This window comes from Anabas testudineus, chromosome 3, assembly GCF_900324465.2.
Source record: "Anabas testudineus chromosome 3, fAnaTes1.2, whole genome shotgun sequence".
NCBI classification, from domain to species: Eukaryota; Metazoa; Chordata; class Actinopteri; order Anabantiformes; family Anabantidae; genus Anabas; species Anabas testudineus.
Window position 1 is genome coordinate 2,923,223 of NC_046612.1, and position 24,375 is coordinate 2,947,597.

General features: G+C 39.9%; 2 protein-coding genes, 1 long non-coding RNA gene and 1 pseudogene across 4 annotated transcripts; 3 read left to right on the forward strand and 1 right to left on the reverse strand.

Moving 5' to 3' along the window:
* Positions 1-1,410: 1,410 nt before the first annotated feature.
* nudt19 (nudix (nucleoside diphosphate linked moiety X)-type motif 19) lies at positions 1,411-3,971 on the reverse strand. Its single transcript, XM_026377504.1, has 3 exons — positions 3,167-3,971; positions 2,664-2,871; positions 1,411-2,267 (listed from the first exon to the last, which is right to left on the reverse strand). Exons 1-3 carry the CDS (start codon positions 3,893-3,895, stop codon positions 2,062-2,064), a joined length of 1,143 nt encoding a protein of 380 aa, XP_026233289.1. The 5' UTR covers positions 3,896-3,971; the 3' UTR covers positions 1,411-2,061.
* LOC113174579 lies at positions 3,894-7,982 on the forward strand (annotated as a pseudogene).
* A 334-nt stretch (positions 7,983-8,316) lies between these two features.
* Positions 8,317-9,544, forward strand: LOC113173962. The gene is made up of 3 exons (XR_003299866.1): positions 8,317-8,375; positions 8,484-8,528; positions 8,691-9,544. It is a non-coding gene; the product is annotated as an uncharacterized LOC113173962 (long non-coding RNA).
* Positions 9,545-12,892: 3,348 nt separating this feature from the next.
* On the forward strand, positions 12,893-22,993 carry slc7a9 (solute carrier family 7 member 9). Of its 2 annotated transcripts, none has more exons than XM_026377569.1 (13): positions 12,893-13,016; positions 14,159-14,281; positions 15,469-15,616; positions 17,902-18,144; positions 19,035-19,160; positions 19,267-19,366; positions 20,144-20,188; positions 20,430-20,553; positions 20,662-20,765; positions 20,909-21,005; positions 21,201-21,350; positions 21,658-21,832; positions 22,287-22,993. In XM_026377569.1, exons 2-13 carry the CDS (start codon positions 14,165-14,167, stop codon positions 22,346-22,348), a joined length of 1,491 nt encoding a protein of 496 aa, XP_026233354.1. In that variant the 5' UTR covers positions 12,893-13,016; positions 14,159-14,164; the 3' UTR covers positions 22,349-22,993. The 2 variants fall into 2 exon arrangements, with proteins under 2 accessions (XP_026233354.1, XP_026233355.1); XM_026377570.1 differs by having other exon boundaries at positions 12,896-13,012.
* Positions 22,994-24,375: the final 1,382 nt, after the last annotated feature.

Consider the following 24,375-nt stretch of genomic DNA (forward strand, 5'->3'; position numbering starts at 1 on the left):
ATCCAGTATCCCACCGACTTGTTGCGCTTTAATACATCAAAACTCAGGATCACCTCATCGTATTCAAGTCGCCATCATCATTTTACAAACACTTGCTCTGTTACAGCTCCACAGGTTCACATCCTGACCCCCCCATTGTCGAGGGGCTTCTCTGATTGCTGGTAAACAGACTCCTGGTATTGAAAGATCTCTCAGCCTTAGTAGCAGACGTATGTAGTAACCTCCCAGAATCCAACTCTTCTACACAGAGGTTTGGCTTCTTGTAGCAGTAGTGAATAATATGTTGAAAACATTTGGGAACATGAAAAATAGCACTATTGGCAGAAATCACTCAAATATAAATAGACAGATATGCATATGGCTGTGCTGGCACCTGACTCACAACAGGCCTCCTGACATCTTGTTTATCCGTGTTGTCATTTCACAGAGCTCTGCTCACAGTGAGTCATGAACCTTCTGAAATTCTCAACAGACTTACATTGTCTCATCCAGAGATCCAAAAATATAAAGGTGATTATTTAAACATGAGGAGGAAGGGCAGGGGATTTAACGAGTGGAGAAGATAAAGCCTAGTGAAACACTTTAAAGTTTGTCCTTTAAGAGCAAGAGGAACTCTTGCGAAAGTCAACTTTAATGCAACTTTGAGACAGCTTCAGGTACGCTGAAATTATTTGGTTGTGATGTGTTACACAAGCTGCTTCTCAAAATAGCCCCAGCATCAAAGTTTTAGAGAATGTGCTTCATTAGGTATAAAAATAGACCTTTTCAAGGTGAGTAGATCGACTTTCTCTGCAGTTGTTTGGAGGCATTTTATTTGAACTTGTGCAGGACTCGCTTCGCTCTGTCGCTTAGAAACAAGTGCGTGAAGCAGACTGGTTCAGAGGGAGGCGAGCTACACACATCGCCACCTCATCTGGACAAAGATGGTGGGTTTCCAAGGCTTTGGGTTGCCATAGAAACGCTCGATGGACTCTCCAAAGCAAACAGCAAAGCAAGCTGAGCCGTGTTATTTCAAGTCGCACTCTGAGGCAGGAGATGTGCCCCAGAGTGCGAGGACAGCGAGCAGGAGATGAAGCCTCAGCATCTTTTCTTACGCTGTCAGATAAAATGTGACCAAAAAATTTTTTTAAATAAATTAATAGAAATCAGATTGGGGGGTGCTGACCTGTTATATCGTGCCTCACTCTTCTCCTGATTCAGCCTCTTCCCACCAAACTGCTACTTTTATAGTTGTGAGACACTGACATGTTCTAGTGTAGGACATAATATGTGATTGATTACTTTATAATAACTGCGTTCAGGTCAGGCAGAATGTGCTTTCACATGGGCATCAAATTGTTTTGTAAGATGCTGTACAAATCAGCTTCCATTTTAACATTATCTTGACACAGCAACAGTAAAAATATCACATTCATAATAAAACAATTGATGTGTTTAATAAATCAGGTGTAAATGCAGATATGGTACAACCCATCTGACATAAATGATTTTTATGACTCATTAATTTGGTATGAAGAACACTGTGGGTAAGGAAGACACCCACAGGAGAAAAGGTGGACGTCCTGCAGAGGCTCCACATGTGCACTCTTACTGAAAGAAACAACCATAACACACACAATGCATTCCCAAGCACTAGCCTAACCTTAACCATCACACCAAATTAATTAACCATATCTACCATTCAGCTAATACTGTAATTCTACATTTGTAGAAAGAAGCACATGTGCACTTCTCTAAATCCCTTAATTCACTGTTCAGAGTGAGTCTGTTGCTATAGTTACAGGTCAAAATATAATGGTAATAATACAAAACCCAACTCTGTGATTGTACAATAAGGTTCTTAGGCAATCACTTCAGATTTGTCCATTTCAAATCTGGTACATAAACAAGCTGGTGGAGGACGATGACTGAGACATCACAGTCCAACGGAAGGACACAGGTCCTGATCAGCACTCAGCACTCAGCAAAATCTAAGTTCATCAATGGCAACACTGAGTTAATCTGTCGCCTTTCATGAGGATATTTGTCGTTACATGTGCACAGAATGGCGTTCGGAGTAAGTCAAAGCTGACTTTTTGAAGCTGGCTCAACAACTGGCACAAGGTGATTGTACTTGGGTGTGATGTTGATCTGTACAGTTGCAGTGTATGAATCTGAGATGATTATACGGTGCAGCGGATTCTTGTCCTGAGGACTGTTCAGCTGAAGGACTGTGCTCATATCCACGTCAGTTTCTCCAGAAGAGTCTGACGGGTAATGTTTGTCACCTGGAACAGAGGAAACAGCAGATCACAGTAATGAACACGAGCGACTGGTTTAATTACTATATAGACTCCTACTGTGGCTTCACAAACTTTATCCTTCTGTAAGAGCTGGGGAATCATATGAGCTGTCATCTGCAGCTGTAGCATGAGTTTGATGCACATCACTGCATAAAACAAATAACCTACAGAACAGTTCTTCTGACAAATCCCAAAGAACCACTGATGTACCTGAGCTGCTAACCCTCTGTACTGTGGTCACCTCATCAGAGCAGCTGTGTTAATATTCAGAACTCTGCTTCATTCCTCAAACCCACATTAAATAATTTATCATTTGGATCATTAAACATCACATGTTCGTGGTTTAGACGTGGATTAGACGAAACAAACGGACGTCAGCACCTGGCAACACTGATATGTAGTGTTTATCATTAGAGAAACCAACGGGCAGCCACTGCTCGCAGCCCTCTGCAGCACGACGACTGGCAAAGTTGTGGAGGTCATTCAGAGAAGGGAAGCGGCACAAGCGGCTGAGCTCATAGAACTGTGGGGGGGCGATCCACAACTCCTGTGCCTGGTAGCTCTGCAGGATCTGTGGGGGTGTGGACCACTGAAACACAGACACAGAGGTGGTTTGTTAATCAAACGATGGTTTAGGAAAACTGCAGCAAACTTGTTACTGGGACGACAGCAGGTGATGCTGTGAACAAAAACAAGTTCACTGAGTAATTGAAACTTTTTGTGTGTGTGAAACTATTGGACATGTTTAGAAGCAAGTGTGAGAAGTTATAATAAAATAAAATGAGGAAGCAGCCGTCACTATTCTTCTCCAGGACTGATCCTCTTAGGAGCTGTTTCTGAAACGCTCTTGTGTTGGTAAATGCAGCAGCTCGGGCTCCTCTCACCTGGAAGCGCACTATCTCCTTCTGGTCCTGGAGGGTGTGCGGCACCTCCTGCAGGCAGCACACGAAGAAGGCGGTGTCGAACCTCGTCGCTCCGTACCGGCCTGTGGGAGTCAGCCAGTTGCTCCACTCGTGCAGAGCCCAGATGTTGGGCACCACCTCCAGCTCTCTGCACATCTTGATGAAGTTGGAGGGGTTCTGGTTCACCAGAGTCCTCCACCGGACCAGCTCGCTGCTGCACAGCCCGTTTGCTTTGTGTGGAGCAGCACGTTGGTCCTCCGAGCGGTCCAACACCGCCTTCTCCTCCGCCTTCGACACGCACAGCAGCACCCCAGACTCCTCAAACGTCTCCCTCAGGGCGCAGATCCGCACGGCGACCTCTCCCGGGATGGGGGAGCCCAGCTTCTGTCGGTCTGTGGCGAAGATGGGAGGTCGAGTCTCCGCCGGCTGTTTGACACCTGTTAACCCGAAGTGGGAGCAGCGGCTGGAGGACGTGAACACATCACACCATTCACTGGAGAAGTCCGAGGAGTCCAGCATGCCTCCAGGAAACACATACGCGTTGGGCATGAATCCACTTCTGCTGCTGCGTTTGAGCAGCAGAATGTCGTAGTCGAAGCTCCACCTGTGCGTCAGGTGCGAGCTGCCCACAGGTGAAGGGGTCCCGGCCCGGCGGCCCGCGGCCAGAATGAGGGTAGCCGCCTCCTTCCAGTGCTTCAGAGCGGCGTTCATGCTCGGTCAGACCGTGTTTGGGACAGATCGAGGCCAAAGTCGTTCATTCAGCTGCAGCCGCTGTGTTCTGGCTGGAAGTGACGCAACTCGGGACGGAGCCGAGCTGCTGTCGCCCCCTACAGGCTGGAGGACCGCAGAGCCACGACCAGGTCCCAGGTCCCAGGTCACTTATTTCAGAGGGAGGTTTTTATTTACTGGTCATCTGGGTGTTGAGACCCTGTAATATTAATCATTTATGGTTCATAAACACTGAAATACATCTTTATAAGTAAAAATAGACGTATCGTTGCACAGGAACTATAAAACAAATTCAATACTCATGTAAAGTACTTTCTTAAAAAACTACTCAGTTACAAGTATTACTTACAGTGCTTTAGGTAGTTCTACTTTGGGTAATTCGAGTCTTACTTTAGATTTTGAATGAACGTTGCCTTTAAAATAATTTTTCTTTAACTATATATAAATATAAATCAAACATTTCAGTAAACCCCCCCCCCCCCCCCCCCAATGCTGCATGTTGCTCACTGTCTGTAGTACCTATGTTACTGTCTCAGTGTTAAAAGAGATAAACGTCTGCTTTAAGCCGACTATTTCCTCCTTCACGTGAAGCACTGAAAGTCTTACTAAGACCGTATCTCTTGCTTTAAATAGTAAGATGTTAAGCTCTGGGTGAATGTGTCTGAAACCTGAACCCTCATATTGGTCATAAACTCTTGTTCTCTGGGGTCATTGAGTTCATATAAGAAATTTGTTACTCTGTTAGCAGATTACTACAGTATAAGCAGGCAAAGCTGTCTCTATTTCAGCTGGTGTCTCTCTCTAGTGGTACAAATCAGCAGCATGTTATAAAAGGGAACTACGAGATTAAAGACATAATAAACACTGAAACTAAATCCTAACATATAAAGATTATTGGTCTCATTCGACTTTCATATTTCCCAGTATTAAAAACATTATAATTATAATAATAATGCTGTACTGTGCAAAACCTTCTGTTTATCACCGGGAATACATAAAACTGAACTTCACATGTATAAAAACATAACTGTGAATTTATTTAACTTATTCCTACTTCACATTTTTTACCTGAAATACAAAAATACAAAATGCTTTTTACATTCATCCCAGTAACAGAACACTTTGGAAAAAGTTCTTCTTGGATTTTACAGGGAGCCAATGGAGAGAAGCTAACGTAGGACAAATATGATCTCTCTAATTCCAGTCAGAACTCTGGCTGCAGCATTTTGGATGCTGGAAATTGGAAATGTTGCCCCTATGATGTAATAACTTTGACATAATGTAATAAGTTATTGTATTGTAAAAAAATGTTATTACATGATGAACTCGCTATTTCTTATTTATATTATTGACAGATTGTTATATTATAAACCTTTATTTAATTTTTATTACATCATGAGTTTTAGACACCTCCCTTTCACTGGGGGCTAATCCAATCGGCTCTAGGAACGTCCCACTGGGGGGGTGTGCTCATTCTCAAGGAGGCTTCATTTAACATTTGATAACTGTCATTCATCACTATAAAGAAAAACAACAACGTTCAAGCTTCATGGATCATCACTGAGGTGCGAGTCACACGTAAGTGATAAATATCTAGAAATAGTATTTTATTTATTATCATGCATCAATTTAATAACAGATACTGGACCATTGTTGTCATGTTGGTTTGTTTGCATTGATGCAGCAGTTTCTAACACAAAGAATCACAGCGCTCATCCTTCAGCCAACCAGTTCACAGTTTAACAGTTTAACATCACAGGGTGGGTAACTTCTTGGAATTAATGGCGGTCGTCTCACACTGTGAGTGAAACTCCACCCTGAACTAGAATAAACAAACTGAGTCAGGATTTGTGCAGTTGATCTGGATCAGAGCATCTTACTAATAAAATCATTAATATCACTGAATTCTTAGCTTCATTGTTTAGAAAGACGAGAGGTAATTATGCTGCTGCAGGTTTCTTCAGAACTGTGTGGTGACCTTTGATAAACACAACAAAGATTAGATGACTTAACTATACAAAGTGAACCGCTACACTTTATGTTGTAAAAGTTAATGTAACTGGTGTTAAGATGTGCGCATGCTTTTGTGTTTTCTGTTGCACCAGCAATCTGAAATGGACGACAGCAGCATTAAGAAGAAGAAGGAGCCGCACAACGGCTTCACCGGCCACAGCACCGACCCTGAGACAGAAGACGGGAAACCTTCGAGAGAAATGTGAGCACACGTGTGAATGGGTTTCTTTTGTGTTCCTGAGGATGAGCGTCAGATATTCACAGCACAGGAATGGTTCTCATGCTTTAGAACAGCAACAACAAACAGCAGCATCAAAGTAAGACGGGTTCGTCCACCGGGTTATCACAGGTTAAAACACCTCAGGAGCTTTAGGTGGTGTCCACAAACTGCAGCAGTTTGAGGTTCAGCTAAAAGGAGTAAAGAAAAGAGGAGGTTTTCACTGAAATAGCTGCAGGGTGAATTTCAACAAAGCCTTTTTGTTGCTCAGGTTGGTCTGGTGAGCGGCATCTGTCTGATCGTGGGGACCATGATCGGCTCGGGGATCTTCATTTCTCCAAAGTCTGTTCTGCTGTACCCTGGAGCTGTGGGACCCTGCCTCCTCATCTGGGCGGCCTGTGGCGTGTTAGCCACTCTGGGTGAGAAGTGGATTAGAATCAAAACACCACTTGATCAAAGTGGTTTGTTCTTTTATGTCAATACACGTGAACACATTTGAAGAAAAACATATATTATTACAGTTATTAATGACATTGAAACACTTGACAACCAGTAATGCATCTTGTATTATTTAACAAACCTGGTGCTCCCTCATCTTCTCCCTCATCTCATCTGTTCTCTACGTTCTCTGTAGCAGAACCCTTTTGTCCTTTCTGGTCTCAATTATAGCAGGTTATCTCTGGAGAATGTACCTGTGGAAACCTGTCATCAAATCTCTGGAAGCAAAATCAGTTCTTGGTCAGGAGAGTTCAATTTCACCTGTAAATCGCCCTCACCTCACATATTATGAAGGTCCTGGAGAGACTGGTTCTGACCCATTTGAGACCTCAGGTTGAGACATCACTAGACCCACTGCAGTTTGCCTATCGCCCCCAGGTTGGAGTAGATGATGCTATTGTCTACCTGCTCCAGCGAGCTCTCTCACACCTGGACAAGGCAAACAGCACTGTGAGGATCACGTTCTTTGATTTCTCCAGTGCCTTTAACACCATCCAGCCTGTCCTGCTGAGAGAGAAGCTCCTGAAGATGCAGGTAGACTCCTCCACAGCCTCCTGGATCACTGACTACCTGACAGACAGACCACAGTTTGTACGACTGCAGGGATGTGAGTCTGAGCGGGTGGTCAGTAGCACAGGAGCACCTCAGGGGACTGTCCTCTCACCTCTCCTCTTCACCCTGTACACCTCAGACTTTCTGTACAACACTGAGTCCTGGCTCTGTGCTGGGGGCTCCTCTGGAACCTTTAGAGCAGGTGGTGTAGAGGAGGATGCTGCACAAACTGCTGAGCATCATGGAGAACAGCTCACAACCTCTCCACAGCCCACTTGTCAAACAGCGCAGCAGTTTTAGTCAGAGACTTCTTCAGCTCTGCTGTGACAAGGACGATCTATATGCTTGTTGAACTAGTGGTTTTATATTTAAACACAACACATGTACTAGTTACGCTGTTAGAAGATGAAAAATGATGGTGGGTAGCACCAAATCTTTCTGGTGAACTTTATGAACTATAACTCTATGTCTACACAGGAGCGCTCTGCTACGCTGAGCTTGGCACCATGATCACCAAATCTGGAGGAGAGTATTCCTATTTAATGGAGGCTTATGGCCCCATCCCGGCCTACCTTTTCTCCTGGACCATTGTGATGGTGTTGAAGCCCTCCTCCTTCGCCATCATCACGCTGAGCTTTGCTAAATATGCCTCCACTCCTTTCTACCCTGACTCCTCCTGAAGTTGTTTCTAAGTGTCTGGCAGCTGCGGCTATATGTAAGTTTTACATTAATCCCAGTGCGTTAATGGTTAAAAGCAAGAAACACAAAAAGCAAATGACGTGTTTCTAATTCACTTAACAACATCAGATAGTATACTGTGTAATAGAACATAACACTGGTGCCACTGGTGCTTCAGAATGATTTTACTCGCTTTTAGCACTTTGGTCACAACATGATTAACATCACTCTTCACTAGCATTAATAACCTTTAATGGAAAAGGGCAAAATAATTTATGAAAGGTCAGAAACTAGAAACCTTTCATTTATTTTATTACTGTACAAAACTAAGTGACATGAGAATAACAAACATGTTTGAAATAATTTTTAAAGTAATGAAATTCATTCTACATGTTGAAGTAAGAATATTATAATGTGTATTATTGTGTTTCTCTTCTCTTCTCAGAGAAGAAGGCCTTTATCAACATGCATTGAGCAATTAATTCCCAGTTTCCCCACATGGCAGTAAGGGCATCTTTACCCTTTTCTTCTAAATGGTCATCAATGGATTAATTTTTTGGATTTTTGTTTGGCTTTACATGACAGTGTCCTGCTAAAAGTTGTTTTCTTTAGGAATCAGCTGAATTTCATCACAGAGGAGCTGAAAAACCCATACAGGTAAGAAAAACCATCTATAATTATCATTTTCATGATGTCCAAACATATAATGTGAGTTTATAAAGATGCATTAAACAAACAAAGGGCGTTTGAATGTTGCTTCATTTGTACAGTGTACAACGTGTTTCCTCCTTGAGTAGATTTTTTTTGTCACATCCTCAGGAACTTGCCACTGGCCATCATCATTGGGATCCCTTTGGTTGGTGTGTGCTACGTGATGGTCAACGTTGCTTATTTTACTGTTATGACCACCAATGAGCTGCTGCTGTCTCCAGCTGTTGCTAAGAAACACAGAAGTTTCCCATGTAAATGCAAAAGTAGTGAGTTTGTAATGACATGTCAGTGTAGGTTTAAATGAAATATTAACAGAGACAAGTCTTCCTCTTTAGACTTTTGGAGACAGAGTCCTTCACCCGATGTCGTGGATCGTTCCTCTGTTTATCAGTGTTATGTTCTCCTGACCCCATAGTTAACCAAGCTGAAAAGTGTTACTGTGACCTTTGACCTTCACTTCCCTGTAGGACCCATCACCATGCATCTTCAGCTGCTGATGGAAGTAATTCCTCCTGAGAAAACTGAATGAAGAGGGACCATTCGGACGACCCGAGCTAACGTCTCATGCCAGGCTAGAAATGTGGTATCCAGAGTGGGTCAGGGTCAAAAACTGAAGCTCACTTCTGTTGAATAAGTGCTGGATGAAAGTAAAAGTACATTTATTCTATCCATTACCCTGTGTACTGTGGTAGGATTAAAGCACTTTAGGATTCAACTGTTTTAACACCTGCATGTTTCACAGGCTACTTAGTCGTGTCATGTGTGATGATAAGGAAGCATTTTGAGATACACGACCTTTTATGACAACAATAACCATATGCTTATGTTAAAAGAAGCCATGTTAAACATTTCCCCGTGTGTCAATGTGCAAAAGGTTGTACTGGTCTAAAGTTCACTCTATGTAGAGATGCCAGGTGATGTAGGTATGTGTGCATGTGCACTGAGGTAAAGGGAAATAGTAAATAATGTTGACACAAAATATATTCCTGTGTTGAACTGGAGCCATGCTGCAAAGTGTTAGCTGGTGAATAATAAACTTATTATTTATAACTCATTGAAATACGCTCATTGAAAGTAGCTGTGTCATGACATATAATTAATGATTGGATAGTGATTCACAACAACACAAGAGATGAAAAAGTGCAGGTTAACTGGCTGCAACCACAGTTGTAGTGCTTTTTTTTTTTTACAGATAACAAAACCAGTTCATCCATCTATGTGAGCCAGTTTTCAGCAACCATTAATAGTTCGGTTTCATTTTATTTTCCCATTTTATTCTGGTAAATCATTTCTGGTTCCATCACATGTCGGGGAGTGAGCAGACCTGGTCCACTCGAAGCTCCTTGTAGAGTCGAGTTTCATCTTCAGTGTTGGCGAAGCTGCTTTGAACGCACAGATTTGCAAGCTACCAATTACATCACAGAGAAAGTTGAACTACAGCAGAGCTAAGGAGAAAAGTGATATGACACCAAAGGATGTCACGGTTTCATCAGCAGCATGTTTCAAAGAAAACTCTTCTGAAGTTTGGATGTGTGTGTGTGTGTGTCAGTGTGTGTGTGTTATACATGAATGTTGCTGCTGAGGGGTTTAAGGGGACTCCTTTCTTGTGGATCTTGGGGAGTCTCCAGGATATGAAGTGCTGGTAAGTTACTCTGTGATTGGCTCTCTCTCTTTCCAGGTATTTGTCCAGCCTTGGGTGGTCTGCAGTGTTCAGGACATTTGTGGATCTTCCTCTGTTTGCAGGATGGGGATGAATCCAACCCTGCTGAGGCCTCTCGGGACCCTTTTCTCCTGGCTGGTGGGGTTGGATCGAGCACTGGACTGGTAGATGTTCTAGATGACAGGCTGTACACCTTACTCTCCACCTGTCTGAGAGGCTCTTCACCCTCATGTCCTTTGTATCTTCTGTTGTTGTCACACTAAAACCCATTCTGTCTGAATCACTTGTGTCTGATTACTCCAGTACCTCAAACTAGTGGTTATTTGTACAATAAGGTCATTAACAATCACTTCAGCAAATCTCAGCAGCAATCATTGATATGGGTCACATCCATGCTCATCAATGGTGAAGTGACACAAGTATACAAACCAAATACGATAAAAACTGACAGCACTATCTGAGGCAATCATGCTGCATTTAGAAATAAGGATTAAGGAAGTAAGGTTGGATATATTTGTTATTGCATGTGCACAGAATAGTGTTGGCTTTTGAGACAAAGCTGAGAGGAGGTGGTGTGATACGGATCTGTAGACTTGCAGTGCATGAATCTCACTGTACAGTGGACACAAGCTGCTCTCACCACCTGTTGGCAGGAGGATAACAATCAGCTAATCATTTATGATGTATCATTGTGAATTAATCACCTGTCATAAAGTGGTTTACTCCAGGTAGCAGCAATCTCTTTCAATTTTTAAAAATATATTACTTTTTACATTTCTTTATTTTCAGAGAGAGGATTTTTAAAGTGGTTCTGTCCTTAAGATATTTTAGATGCAGAAACTTTTGTTATGAGTCACATGTAAAACAAATCAGTTCAATACTTTTACAACACACTTTTTAATGCATGTACTTAGTACTTCAACTTCAGTAAAGAATTTACAGTGGTACGCTGTGTTGTCTCCTTAGATGCTTACGTACTTCTAGCCTTCTGCAGTATATTCAGCTTTTTATTCACCTTCATTTACTTGATTTCTTCAGTCATTAGTTACAGTTAGTTAAAGTTTTATTGTACTAGGACAATATATGAACTGAAATTCATAAGCTACCACACAGAAATTAAAATCAGCTTTACATTTATGGTAAAGTGATGTGCACATGAATGCATCAATAATCGTAACATGATACAGTATTTTGTTAACACTTTAAATCATTGAAAGTTATTATCTATTTCTTCTCTATACTGTTGTTGATGTAATGATTGTTCTTTTACATATCAGAGCTACAATAAGAAATAATAAGTTTAAAACTTATTTTTTGAGGGAAGTGAATTTGTTTCAATACAGATGGGTTTTATTTCCTCTTTACCATCTTGGTGTATCAAAATATAATATAATATAAAACAGTTTTTAACATTTGAACTGAAAATGAACCGAATGATCACAAACAGAGTCTTACTAAGATTGTATTTGTTGCTGTAAATGCACTTAGTGAGATGCTAAGCTCTAGTGAATGTGTGTGTAAAACCTGAACTCTCGTATTGGTCATAAATTCTTGTTCTTGGGTTACTGAGTTCATATGAAAATGTGTTATTGTGTGAGCAGATTACCAGGAGCAGGCAAAGCTGTCTCTATTTCAGCTGGTGTCTCTAGAGCTGCAGCCACCAGCAGGAGTCAAAGGTACAGTACAAATCAACAGGAAGTACCAGACAATTATGTCATTAGTATAAAATAACACTGCACTGTGTAAACGTCATAATAATTAAAGTTATTCTCACCTTCTATTTTGTTCATTTGGTGCAATCTGAACTGCAAACACTCTGCAGATACATCACACTGTCTGTTCAAAATAATTCACACTAATTCTTCTCGTACCCAGCTTGACCCCTTCTTGTTTTAAAAGCTGTAGTGATAAGCTGGAGCTTAGACACATGCATTAGCAGAGGGCAACAAAGCAGAAACCTGACTTCAAGAGAATTGGTGCTAAAGTGGTAAGATGTGAAATAAATTCTGATAATAAACACCAACTCTGAACATAACAGTGAAAAAGGCCACTTCTCTAATAGGGACAGACCTTTGGAGAGAGGAGAGGAGGAGGGGGAGAGTAGTAGGAGAATGTAAGACATAAACACACACAAATGTGCACACGGACACACACACATGCAGGGGTGTCATATATCCTTATCAAAGAGGCATTGTGAAGGAAGTCAGACTAGGAAAGCTAAGAGAGGACATTTTAGAGTTTTGCTTTGAAAACCGAAACTGACAAAACGTCTTATATTTGCTGGGATTAGACTATTTAAACTTTGGGAGCACCTGGAGAATCTTCAGCTGCAGCATTGCTGGACTATACCTCAATAAACCATCAGGCATTAGCTGTAAAGTGGGACAATATGAATGTACTGTGTCCAAAATCCAAACAAAAAGAATATATGGAAATGTCCTGTTACCTGAGGGACACCTCCCCTCTGACCTCTGATCAGAGGATTTCACTAACTCACATCTTTGCTTTTCTCTCCTTTCCTGTCTTCACCCGCCTCCCTTTCGTTCATGAATGTCCAATTAGACTTGGGAACCTCCCACTGGGGGAGTGGGCTCAGCTTTAGGGAGCCCCAGGTTTTCATTTGCATGAGACATTCCTGCTCTCCTTCATTTAACTTGGATCACTGTCATTGGAGGGTTCGAATCACTGTGAGTGGGTTTGATAAAAAAAAAGGTAAAAACAGCAACATTCAAGGTTCATGGAGCGTCGCTGAGGTGGTTTTACTCCAAGTGTACGTAAGTAAAAAGTTTGTTGAAGCTTTTATTTATTAATGTGTATCAAATATTACATGATCAAAGTTATTGTGCTTTTCAATACAGTCAAGAATTTGAATTAGACAAGTTGTTGTGATGTTTGTTAGACATTTACACAAACATTATGCAAACATTAAGAAGGATTATGACTCCTCATCATCATGAAGAGTGATGATTACCGTTCTGTCTCAACTATCTGTGTTAAAATCCTAAAGTCACCTGTAAATAAATGTAGTGTGGGGAAAAATGCATGTGGGTATTCTGTATGAATTTGACTGGATGAGATCACAGTGTGAGCTAGATAAATGTTGTTATCATTATCATTGGAGTGATACAAACGAAGCTAATCTAATCACACTCATTTTCAAACACACATCCATAAAACTTATCTGATCTTTCAGGTAACACAGAGAATTGTTGAGGCTTACTGTACGAAACAGTGGTCAGAATGGTTTTTAACTAACAAATATAGATATTAGATGTTAAACGAGTAAAATGGTACATGAATGCAGTGGATTGTGCAGTGATTTGACTTTGAATCTCTACAGAAACAATGGTTTACATAAGGAGCATAACTTCTTGGAATTCCTCTCACAGTAAAGTCAAAATCCACTTAAACCAGAATAAAGACTTTTAGCTGCTTTTCAGTACATGAAGTCTCTAAAAGGCTGAACCCTACTTCACTGACCATTAGTGCTGCGACATATCAGTTGGTTGGTCCAAATCTGTGCCTCAGACTTGCTGCGATGCAGTGAAACAGTCCTCATCTGTGAACCTCTGGGTGTCAGAGTCAGAGTCTGAATCAGTGCCTCTTACATTAATGCAGTTATTAGGCTCATAGGATTACTGGTGTAAATTCAGTAAATTAGATTTTGTGGGGATTTTCACTGAGTTGTTTTTCTTGTGTGAGCCTCATTGTTTGGCTAAAAGAAAGGAAACTGTGCTGCAGGTTTCCTCGTAAACCTTTTCACACATTTCATAACTTCAGTGCAGTATGATGACCTTTAACGATTAGATTAGATAACTGTGCTATATAGTACAAGCCACTGCAGCTTGTCCTGTAAAAATTAACATATGATGTGTAAGATTTGCGCATGCTTTTGTGTTTTCTGTTGCACCGGCAGACTGAAATGGATGACGACAGCATTAAGAAGAGGAAGGAGTCACAGAATGGCTCCACCAGCCCCAGCATCGTCTCTCACACTAAAGACGAGAAGCCTGTGAAGGCCACTGTGCTTCAGAAAGATGTGAGTGTGTGTGTGTGTGTGTGTGTGTGTGTGTGTGTGTGTGTGTGTGTGTGTGTATCTGTCTGTATGTGTGCATGTGTTTTCCTGAGAATGAGTCTCATGAGACGTTCACACTGTAGGATCCCACCATCTGTACCTGAGGCTGAGACTGAGTACCAGGCTGTACCACTGCAACTATCTCTTCATATTAGCTCCACAATGAGCCACTCACTGGTGCTCTCCAAGTCCCCTAAGCTCCCTAAGCCCTGAAAGGGTTTCACTGAACAAAACAGCATGACTATGACAATTTTTCTAAACAATTAAGAATTACCACCATCTACGTATCCTGCATCATATTTAATGTGACATATGGTTTGTCAGGATGGAAATAAAAGGGATGAGTGCATGTGGTAGGGGATGGATTTGAATTTCTCTGAAGCATCCATTCCAATTAACAGTGACTCACATGATGTGTATTCAGATAAGAACATTTACAGCCGTGCCAGTGTCTCTGTGGGACATATTGATGTGGAGTGATGCTTTGAGCTAAACACACATCCATGCAAACATGCACAGACCGTGTTTAGCAGATGTTTAGCAGACTAAATGTTTATAGTTTCAGCATCTTATGTTTAGTGTGTTAGTGAAATAGGTTAATTAGCAATAAAACATGACAATGGTTGATGTCATTAGTTAGATAAAGCCAAGTTTGACCTGCTAATTCACTCCAATGCAGCAGCTCCTGTAGAATGAATTCTACATGTATGTTATGTTATAATTTCTCAGTTTTTGTTAAAAGAAAGGCAATGATTCTACTATACAGTGTGTTTATTGCTGAGGCTGTAGTGGGTGGTAGAGTGCATTATATTAACAGGTTTTTCTGACACATTAGAAATACATGGATTATACAGGTGGCACGAGGCTAGTGATGCTACAATTAAATGTCAGTGGTACTACATTTATATTTTACACTATGGCTGAAGCATTTACAACATTGTCTATTTGTGCATCAAATAGCATCATAGAAATAGTATAATACTTGTACTTTACACAATGTAAATCCCAGTATGGTTAAACGTAAAATGTAATGATGTAAAGATGATGTTTTCTTGAAACTAGCTGCAAAGTAAATTTTACTGAATAAATCCTTCAGCAATGTTTAAATATGTGCACTGAATTAATTGATTTCTGTTGTTCTGTGTGCTCAGGTTGGTCTGGTGAGTGGGATCTGTCTGATCGTGGGGACCATGATCGGCTCAGGCATCTTCATTTCTCCAAAGTCTGTTCTGCTGTACTCTGGAGCTGTGGGACCCTGCCTCCTCATCTGGGCGGCCTGTGGCGTGTTAGCCACTCTGGGTGAGAAGTGAATTACAATCAAAACACCACTTTATTCAGCATTAGAGTGGTGCAGCTTTATTGTCTATGTAATATCCCTTTCCACTCATAAAAAATAATTTCCTAAGTTAGGTAGGACTGCAGGGGTCTGAGTGCATCACCTGCTAGTTGAACTAATTTCCATCACAATACTAATAATGTGTGAACCTACATGTACCTCATCATGATCCTCCTCTGAGACACTGTATAAACGATTATTCACAATTGTAGATATGAGACTACCAGTGTCACCTATTGTGAAACTTTCATACAGTCACAAGAAAAAGTAACGGCACCATTTGTTCTTTCCTGGTTTTCTGCATAAACTGGTCCTGAAATGTGATCTGATATCAACAAACAGAATATTTCTAAGCTGATAAAACACAGGCAGACATGATCTTTCATGTCTTTACTGAACACACAGTTTCAGCTTGCACATATTCTTAGGATGTCTGGTGTGAACAGTTCCCATAAAGTCATTCCACAGACTTCTTAGTTACTAAGAAGTCACCTCACTTTACAGTGTAGTTACAAATGCATGGAATAGTTATTCAGCATCACTTTGAGACAGGATGCTCCTAATTTTACTAATATTACTCAGGTGGATGAAGGCAGTTCTAGAGATTTCTTTTATGTATGAAGTAAAGGAGATATCCTGGTCAAGGATAACTGGGATATTTCATAGTTTTAGTTGAGACCAATGTTATATCCTCTTGGATAAGAATATAATTAGGCATTATGTCTTATTTTATTATTTTAGCACCAAACAAAATAACCTCTGTCTTGTCGGAATATAGGAGAAGAAAATTACAGGACATGCAGCTTGATCAGTAGCCTGTAGTTTCTTATGGTTTTATAGATAAATATAGCCTGGTATCATCTGCATAGTGTTTCCTAATAATATTGCCTAACGGGAACATACAGTACATAGAGTGAAAAGAATCTGCCCGAGCACAGAACCCTGTGGAACTCCATAACCAACTTTTGTGTGCATGGAAGACTCATCATTCACAGATTTTTGACAGCACTATGAAAGAGACACAGACAGATAAAATGCTCCTTTTCACACTGCAAACTGTCTGAATTAAAAAATAAACAGTGAAAAGTGACTTATTTAGATGTTTACAGGGCACTTGTGTGTTGATTGTGTTGATTTTGGGTGGGTAACGATCTCTCTTTTCATCCTGTCTGCTGAAAGTGGCAGGTTTCTGCAGACTTTGTTATACACTTGGTCTCTTGGAAAGAACCAATTAAAACCTGGTAATGTGTATACATGGCAGAGAAATTGAAAGTTCTCTTAATAATAATCTACCTCAATTAGTTAATTTAATTTACATTTAGTCTTTTAGCAGATGCTTTTATCCAAAGCGACTTACAAGTGAGGAGCAAGGCAAGCGAACAAAATCTAAGTCAAGGAGAAAAAACATCAAGCAAAGTGCTATCAAAAAACTCTGTTTCAAGAGATGTGAGTACAAAAGAGTAGAAAAGTGTTTTTTTTTTAAGGGCAAAGGAATCGCCATGTAGTATCACCATTGTTGGGAGATGTTGGATCTTTATGTAGTTTCTGAGAAAGTGACAAGCAAATCATTAATTTTATCATTGTAAGGTTATAAAACATGATGCTATGAGTCATGAACTGTCATTGGGCTGATTATAAAAAGTAGTGGTAAAACTGATCAATTGATTTATCAGATTCAATGGTTGATGTACACACACTGCAGGAACAACAACATGCGTGATCCAACTCAATGAGTCCCAGAGAGTCTCAGCTCCCTCAAAGGTAGCAGAATTGAATAACCCCCCCCCCCCCCCCCCCCCGCCTTTGCTCACGAGTAAAAGTGGACTGAATTGTTGCTGTAAATGACTGTTGTCATATTTAACAATGGAGCTTCTCTCTGGGATCTTTGTTAACTTTTAGCTACACTGGACTTTGTTCTTTATTTTAAAAGCGGTAAATATTAATGTTTATTGGACACATAAAGGCTGGTTAACCAGTCTAAAAAGTGTTAAGTAACCATCTTTATCACACACGTTAAGTGTGATTAAACATTATAAACTCCGGCAGTTTGTCCTTGTACTATCAAATGAAATCCCAGGGGAAATATCGAATCTGATAAAATCATTTAGAATTCCTCTTCTACTAAACAACTGAATTTCCTTTCCCATAATCTACAGCTAAATATAAAAGTTGTAATGTTTCACATAAACTCTCACTTGTTACCTTATACTCCACTCCTTCCTGTCTATTTCTGCATGTGTCTCCACAGGAGCGCTCTGCTACGCTGAGCTTGGCACCATGATCACCAAATCTGGAGGAGAGTATTCCTATTTAATGGAGGCTTATGGCCCCATCCCGGCCTACCTTTTCTCCTGGACCACTGTGATGGTGTTGAAGCCCTCCTCCTTCGCCATCATCACGCTGAGCTTTGCTAAATATGCCTCCACTCCTTTCTACCCTGACTGCACTCCTCCTGAAGTTGTTTCTAAGTGTCTGGCAGCTGCAGCTATATGTAAGTTTCAGATTTTACAGGTTCCAAGGTTTAAAGTTATTGATCACATATCCTGTTGAAGCATTTTCTTTGTCTCGTGTGTGTGAACAGAAACTCTAGAACTCAGAAACTCCTACACAGTACACTGTATGACAAAATGTAAATGTAACCATGCTAAAGTGATATTATATTTATGAAAAAACTAAATCTGAAATATCTCATGGCACCTCTGCATCAGCAACAGACCTGTTTGTCTTTTTTTTGTAAACACAATATCTCAGGTATAATATCTCAGGTATATACAATACCTTCAAATTTGGCACGGAGCTCTCAATCAGGACTTTCCAGTGTCTGTGTGAAGATAGCATGTTTCTGGCTGAAATTAATTCAGTGGAATCATATATGTCAATATTGTGATAACATCCATTTAGCCAAAAATTACACCTGATGGGCTCCAGCTGTCTGCAGGTGTAATGCCAGCATTCGTCCAAACACTGCACTTGGTTTTGGTGAATGGGATTGTGCCAGAGAAGAGGAATGGTGTGGACACTAGGGGCTCTGCTTTTAAAGTGGATGTGAGGAACTGGTGTGTTGGGCCATTATTGACTCTCTCTGAGATATTGTGTTGACACGAATTAGGATGAACACAATGACCTTGATCTTTGGCCACAGAAATCAGGCGTCTAATTGGACATTTGTGCCAAATTGGAATAAATTCCCTTAAGATGTTCCTGAGATATCGCGTTCACTGGAACGGGGCGAACAACCTGAAAACACAATGACTCCAACAACAGGTGTTATCGTCACAGAGCCATGATAAAAGTGTTATAAATCTTAAGAGATTAATTCCTTTTAAATGTAACAATAAGAATATTATAATGTGTATTATTGTGTTTCTCTTCTCTTCTCAGTGGTTATTGTCACCGTCAACTCTTTGAGTGTCAAACTGGCCAGTTACGTGCAGAACTTCTTCACTGCAGCCAAACTTTTAATCATTCTTATCATAGTTGTAGCAGGAATTGTTCTGCTGGCACAAGGTGGGCCTTCTTATCAGAGTGTTACTGTGGATATACCAGTCCAATAATGAAACATTCAGTAATGATATGAATATTTATTTATGTCTTGTTGTGTGTTTGTATCCAGGAAACACTGAGAATCTGACAAATGCATTCGACGGCACAGCGCAGTCATTTGGAGCCATCGGACTTGCTTTTTATAACGGACTTTGGGCTTATGATGGATGGTAACAGTTGTATTTGATTTCATTTTGTCCAGAGAACAGAATATATTGGATTTCCTAATCATCTCTATAAAATAATCCACTAAAGTGTATTTTCTTTCTTGCTTTACTGACTCAGTATAAGAAGTACGGTTTGCAGTCTCAGCTATATCCAGGTATCCAGCTTTATTAAACCCAGAGAGAAATGGCTTTGCAGACGATACTTGACAAGACAGTAAAACACCAGTCTGCTTTTCAGCTGCTATCTGACCTCTTTCCATGTATCTATGTGTGTGAATCCAGCCCTCAGAGAGTCTTAATGTTATATTTCATGTGGTAAAGTTATAGACACACTTAACTAGGAGAATAAAGTTCTCTCAGATCCAACATAGTGGGTGTGTGAGGGCAGCCATCATGATCCATGAGATTTTTTCTTTTTTGATATCTTACTCCACGTGAAGTAATAAATTGCTAACAGCAAACAATCCTGTGATGATAAGACAGGATTTTATTTTAAGATTAATAACTTAACAACAACAATAAGTGAGTGTTTCCTCCATCAGTTCAAAGACATGCAGTTAACGCGTGATTCTAAATTGCCCTAAGACATACTGGTGACCAGCTGGGAGTGTAACCTGCCTTTTGTTTAGTGGTAGATATGAGTGGCACCCCTGCGACTTCTAAGAGAGATTGACTAACAGCTGTTGTAATCTGATTTTATCACAGGTTTGTGTGGCTTTACATGGCCGTATGCTGCTGTTTTTGTTTGTTTGTTTTTTTAAAATTGTGTTGTTTTCTTAGGAATCAGCTGAATTTCATCACAGAGGAGCTGATAAACCCATACAGGTGAACTATCAGTTTCAAAATGTGTGTATCCAAAGCCTTAGTAACAGTTTTAAAATCACATAACAGGTGATGAAATTATGTGTTTGTTGAAAAACTCAAACTCAAAAAATCAGCCTGGTGTCTGTAAATGTGACTTTTGTATCATGGTGAGAATAAAAAGTTCCAGCAGCATGTGTAAAACCCAGCACCTACACAAAGTGCACTTCCTCCTTCAGTAGATTTTTTTTTGTCACATCCTCAGGAACTTGCCACTGGCCATCATCATTGGGATCCCTTTGGTTGGTGTGTGCTACGTGATGGTCAACGTTGCTTACTTCACTGTTATGACCACCAATGAGCTGCTGCTGTCTCCAGCTGTTGCTGTGGTAAGAAACACAGAAGTTTCCCATGTAAATGCAAAAGTAGTGAATTTGTAATGACATGTCAGTGTAGGTTTAAATGAAATATTAACAGAGACAAGTCTTCCTCTTTAGACTTTTGGAGACAGGGTCCTTCACCCGATGTCGTGGATCGTTCCTCTGTTTGTCGTCTTTTCCACGTTCGGTTCGGCCAATGGAAGCTGCTTCACAGCTGGCAGGTGAAACACACACATTAAACAGGACTTACACACATTTAAGAATACAATTTAATTTTTCTGTCTGCATGTGCAAAACAAGTTGTTTTGCATTTCTGTGTGAATGAGAAATAAAACAGAAATTGCTCTATCTTTCTTTCCCACAGACTGGCCTATGTATCTGGTAGAGAGGGCCACATGGTAAAAATCTTATCCTACATTAGTCTGAAGCGCTACACCCCAGCTCCTGCTTTAATATTCAATGTGAGTCCTGTATATTCAAGGAGTCAGTTCATACTGTATATATTTCTATTTAGTTTTATCATCTGGCCTCTTTAATGTGTGTTGAGGAAGGTTTGTAACCTTTAAAAGTTGCTTGTTTAATTAAGTATAGATGTTTAATGTTGATTGATCAGAATTAGTGACTACTCGTTTTCTCTTTTTGTCTTACTGTTTTAGGGTCTTCTGGCTATTATCTACATTATGCCAGCCGACATAAACACCCTCATTAACTACTTCAGCTTTGCTCAGTGGATGTTCTATGGTATGACAGCGCTCTGTCTCATAGTCATGCGTTTCACAAAGAAGGAGCTGCACAGGCCAGTGAAGGTGAGGCTTATTCATCACAGTTTAAAGTCATTTGAATACTTTTTACAGAAGAATACGTTTGGAATAGTTATTTATATGAAACTGCAATCTGTACAATCAATCACTTTTAAGCAGTGTTGGTGAAAGTATTCAGATCACTTAAGTGAAAGTACCACAAAGAAAAATTACCATATAAAAGTCCTTTATTGAGAATCGTCCATATAACCTGAAACAAACTATAATTCATCATAGTGTCTTCAGTGGAATTCAATAAAGTAAAGTAAAAACTAAATACTGGATTCTGTGTAATTATGTTTCTTCTCTACAGGTGCCGATTGTCATACCGGTCCTAATGGTCCTGGTGTCCTGCTACTTAGTCCTGGCTCCCATCATTGATAAGCCACAGCTGGAGTATCTCTACTGCACTATTTTCATTTTCGGTGGACTTTTGCTCTACTACCCTTTTGTCCACCTGAAGGTCAACTGGGCACGAAAAATCATGAGTAAGTTTATCTCAAAATGTTTCTGACTGTAGGTAGAGAGTGAAAAGTGATAATAATACATAATAAAATAGAGAAAACTAATTAATTAAATCCAGAATCAGGTTGTTCTGACTTACTAAAGGTCTGTGTGTACTAATACCCACATAAAATGGCACAAGCCGATCTACTTAGAGTGCACACTGTGATTGCATCTGAATTTAATACCTTTGAAAGGCAGGTGCAATCAGCTTGTGCATTGTAGGCTGCTGTTGTTTGAAGGAGTAGGAGATATGTGTAGGAGTTGAATGGGTCCAGAATGCGTCATTACCACTTGTGTTGGTATATTTGGAATGATTAAGAAAAACTCATTTAAACATGAGCAACTCCACACACGCAATTTAGTACTCACTATGTGAGATGTTAGTAAATCAGGACCCACATTTTAATGTGACCTTTGACCTTAACTTCCCTGTAGGACCCATCACCATGCATCTCCAGCTGCTGATGGAAGTCGTTCCCCCTGAGAAAACTGAATGAAGACGGACTGAACTGTGAAACACACCAGGCTTGGTTTTGGAAACAGTGGGCTAGAAATCTCAAATCCAGAATGGGCCAGAGTCAAAACCTTGAACTCACTTTTGTCAAATAAGCGCACGAATAAAGTTAAAGTTCATTTATTATGTTCATCATTTGTCATTTAGGTTTAGAACTGAAAAAAAAAAGATTTAGGTTTCCGGTTAGAGCCTTAAAGAAACAGCTCTGCTGTCACAAAACATTACTATTATATACTGTGTATAGGCTGCTTAGATATTTAAAACAAAATTGATTTATTTTATTTCTTTTTTTATATCTTACTCCACGTGAAGTAATAAATTGCTTACAGCAAACAATCATGTTATAATAATGTAGGATTTTATTTTTAGATAAATAACTTTTATGACAACAATAAGCAAGTTTTTTAAAGGATGCAACCATGTTAAACATTTCCTCATGTAGTCACTGTGTAATAGTTTTTACTGGGATAAAGCCCACTGTATGTAGAGATACCAGAGGATGTAGGTATGTGTGCATGTGCACTTGGGTAAAGGGAACTAGTAAACAATGTTTACGTATTATTAAATAATGGTCCCACTTATGTATTTTACACTGGACTGAACAGTGCTGCATTGTGTTACCTGGTGTTTATTAAAGGAATTAATCTTGTCAAACATGAAGTGAACATGGGAAATAAACAATTTGTGATTTCAGCAAGTATCTCTGCTGTTTCCGCATGTTAATACTGAACAGACTTTTCTAATATGTGAGTAATACCAGGCTGCAGTTTGGTTCTTGGATTGTAGCAGAGGAAAAGTCACGAGTTTACTTAAAGATTACAGAATGTTCCTTCAGAGAGACAAACTGTGGTGTTTGAAAAAGCTGCAACATCATGACCTTCATCACGTTGGTATTTACTGCATGAGCACTGTGAGGGACAGGATTTGCTATTTTATCGTACTTTGTGTCTCACAGCTTTGTTGGCTATTTGTGATATTTGAACACACATGGAACACTGTGTGATTAAGTTTGCAACACCAATTATTGTAAATGAAAGAGTGGTGGATTGACTGACTTGTTTCCACTAGATGTCACTATACTACTGTTATGTGGAACTGCACAGAAATGGGAGACCTACATACTGGATATCACCACTTATAATCATCGTTATATATATATATATATATATACAAATATTGCATTCACTTAATTATTACTGTATTCATAGTATTTGTAGTAATCGTAGTTTAAGAGAGGACAGAGCAGCATTTTTTATCGTTCAACATTGTTCTTTGTTGGAATATCGTTATTATAAAGTTAAAACAGAATGAAGAAATAAAAAGTCTAATCTAAATAAATAAATAAATTTCTATTCAAGTTCTGATTATATACAAATTTATTTGAAAAATCTACTAAAGATCACAGGAACTCTGTGTGGTGTTTGTTGCCCTCCAGTGGTTCTTCATCATTCAGAGTAAACTTTCCCTTTTGTGATCCCTGGTGTAAAACTGAAGGTTTTCTTCAGTGCGTGCCAGTGAATTTGCATTGGCTGTGCTGAATGAGAGGACATTCGCAGAGAAACTGCTCACACAATTCTGCCAAATTAGACTGGAACTGTCTGCAGATGCATGTTAGTCGAATTTGGCTCAGTTTAAATGTGTGTGATGTTTTTGTTAAGGAAAGCTGCCCCCCCACCCCCCAACAGGCCTCACACGAAGACTGAATAAATGTTGACTAAATGCTAGGTACTGTTGGCAGCGATCAGCTCTGATTTCTCATTCAGTGCAGTTTGTCTCAACTTAACTTAAATGCACTGACTTACTCTATCATATATCCTCCTCTTAAATTTTTAGAATTTTCCAAAATTTTAGACCGACTAGCAGTTACACTCTGTTTCATCACATTTTAATGGGCATTGGGGTCCCAGGATGAAAGAAAAATCATTTTCCATTTGAGTACTGGGCAGAAATGTATACACACTCTGAAATTACACAAAAAAAAAAATCTGTCCTTATGTTATGTTGGTTCTT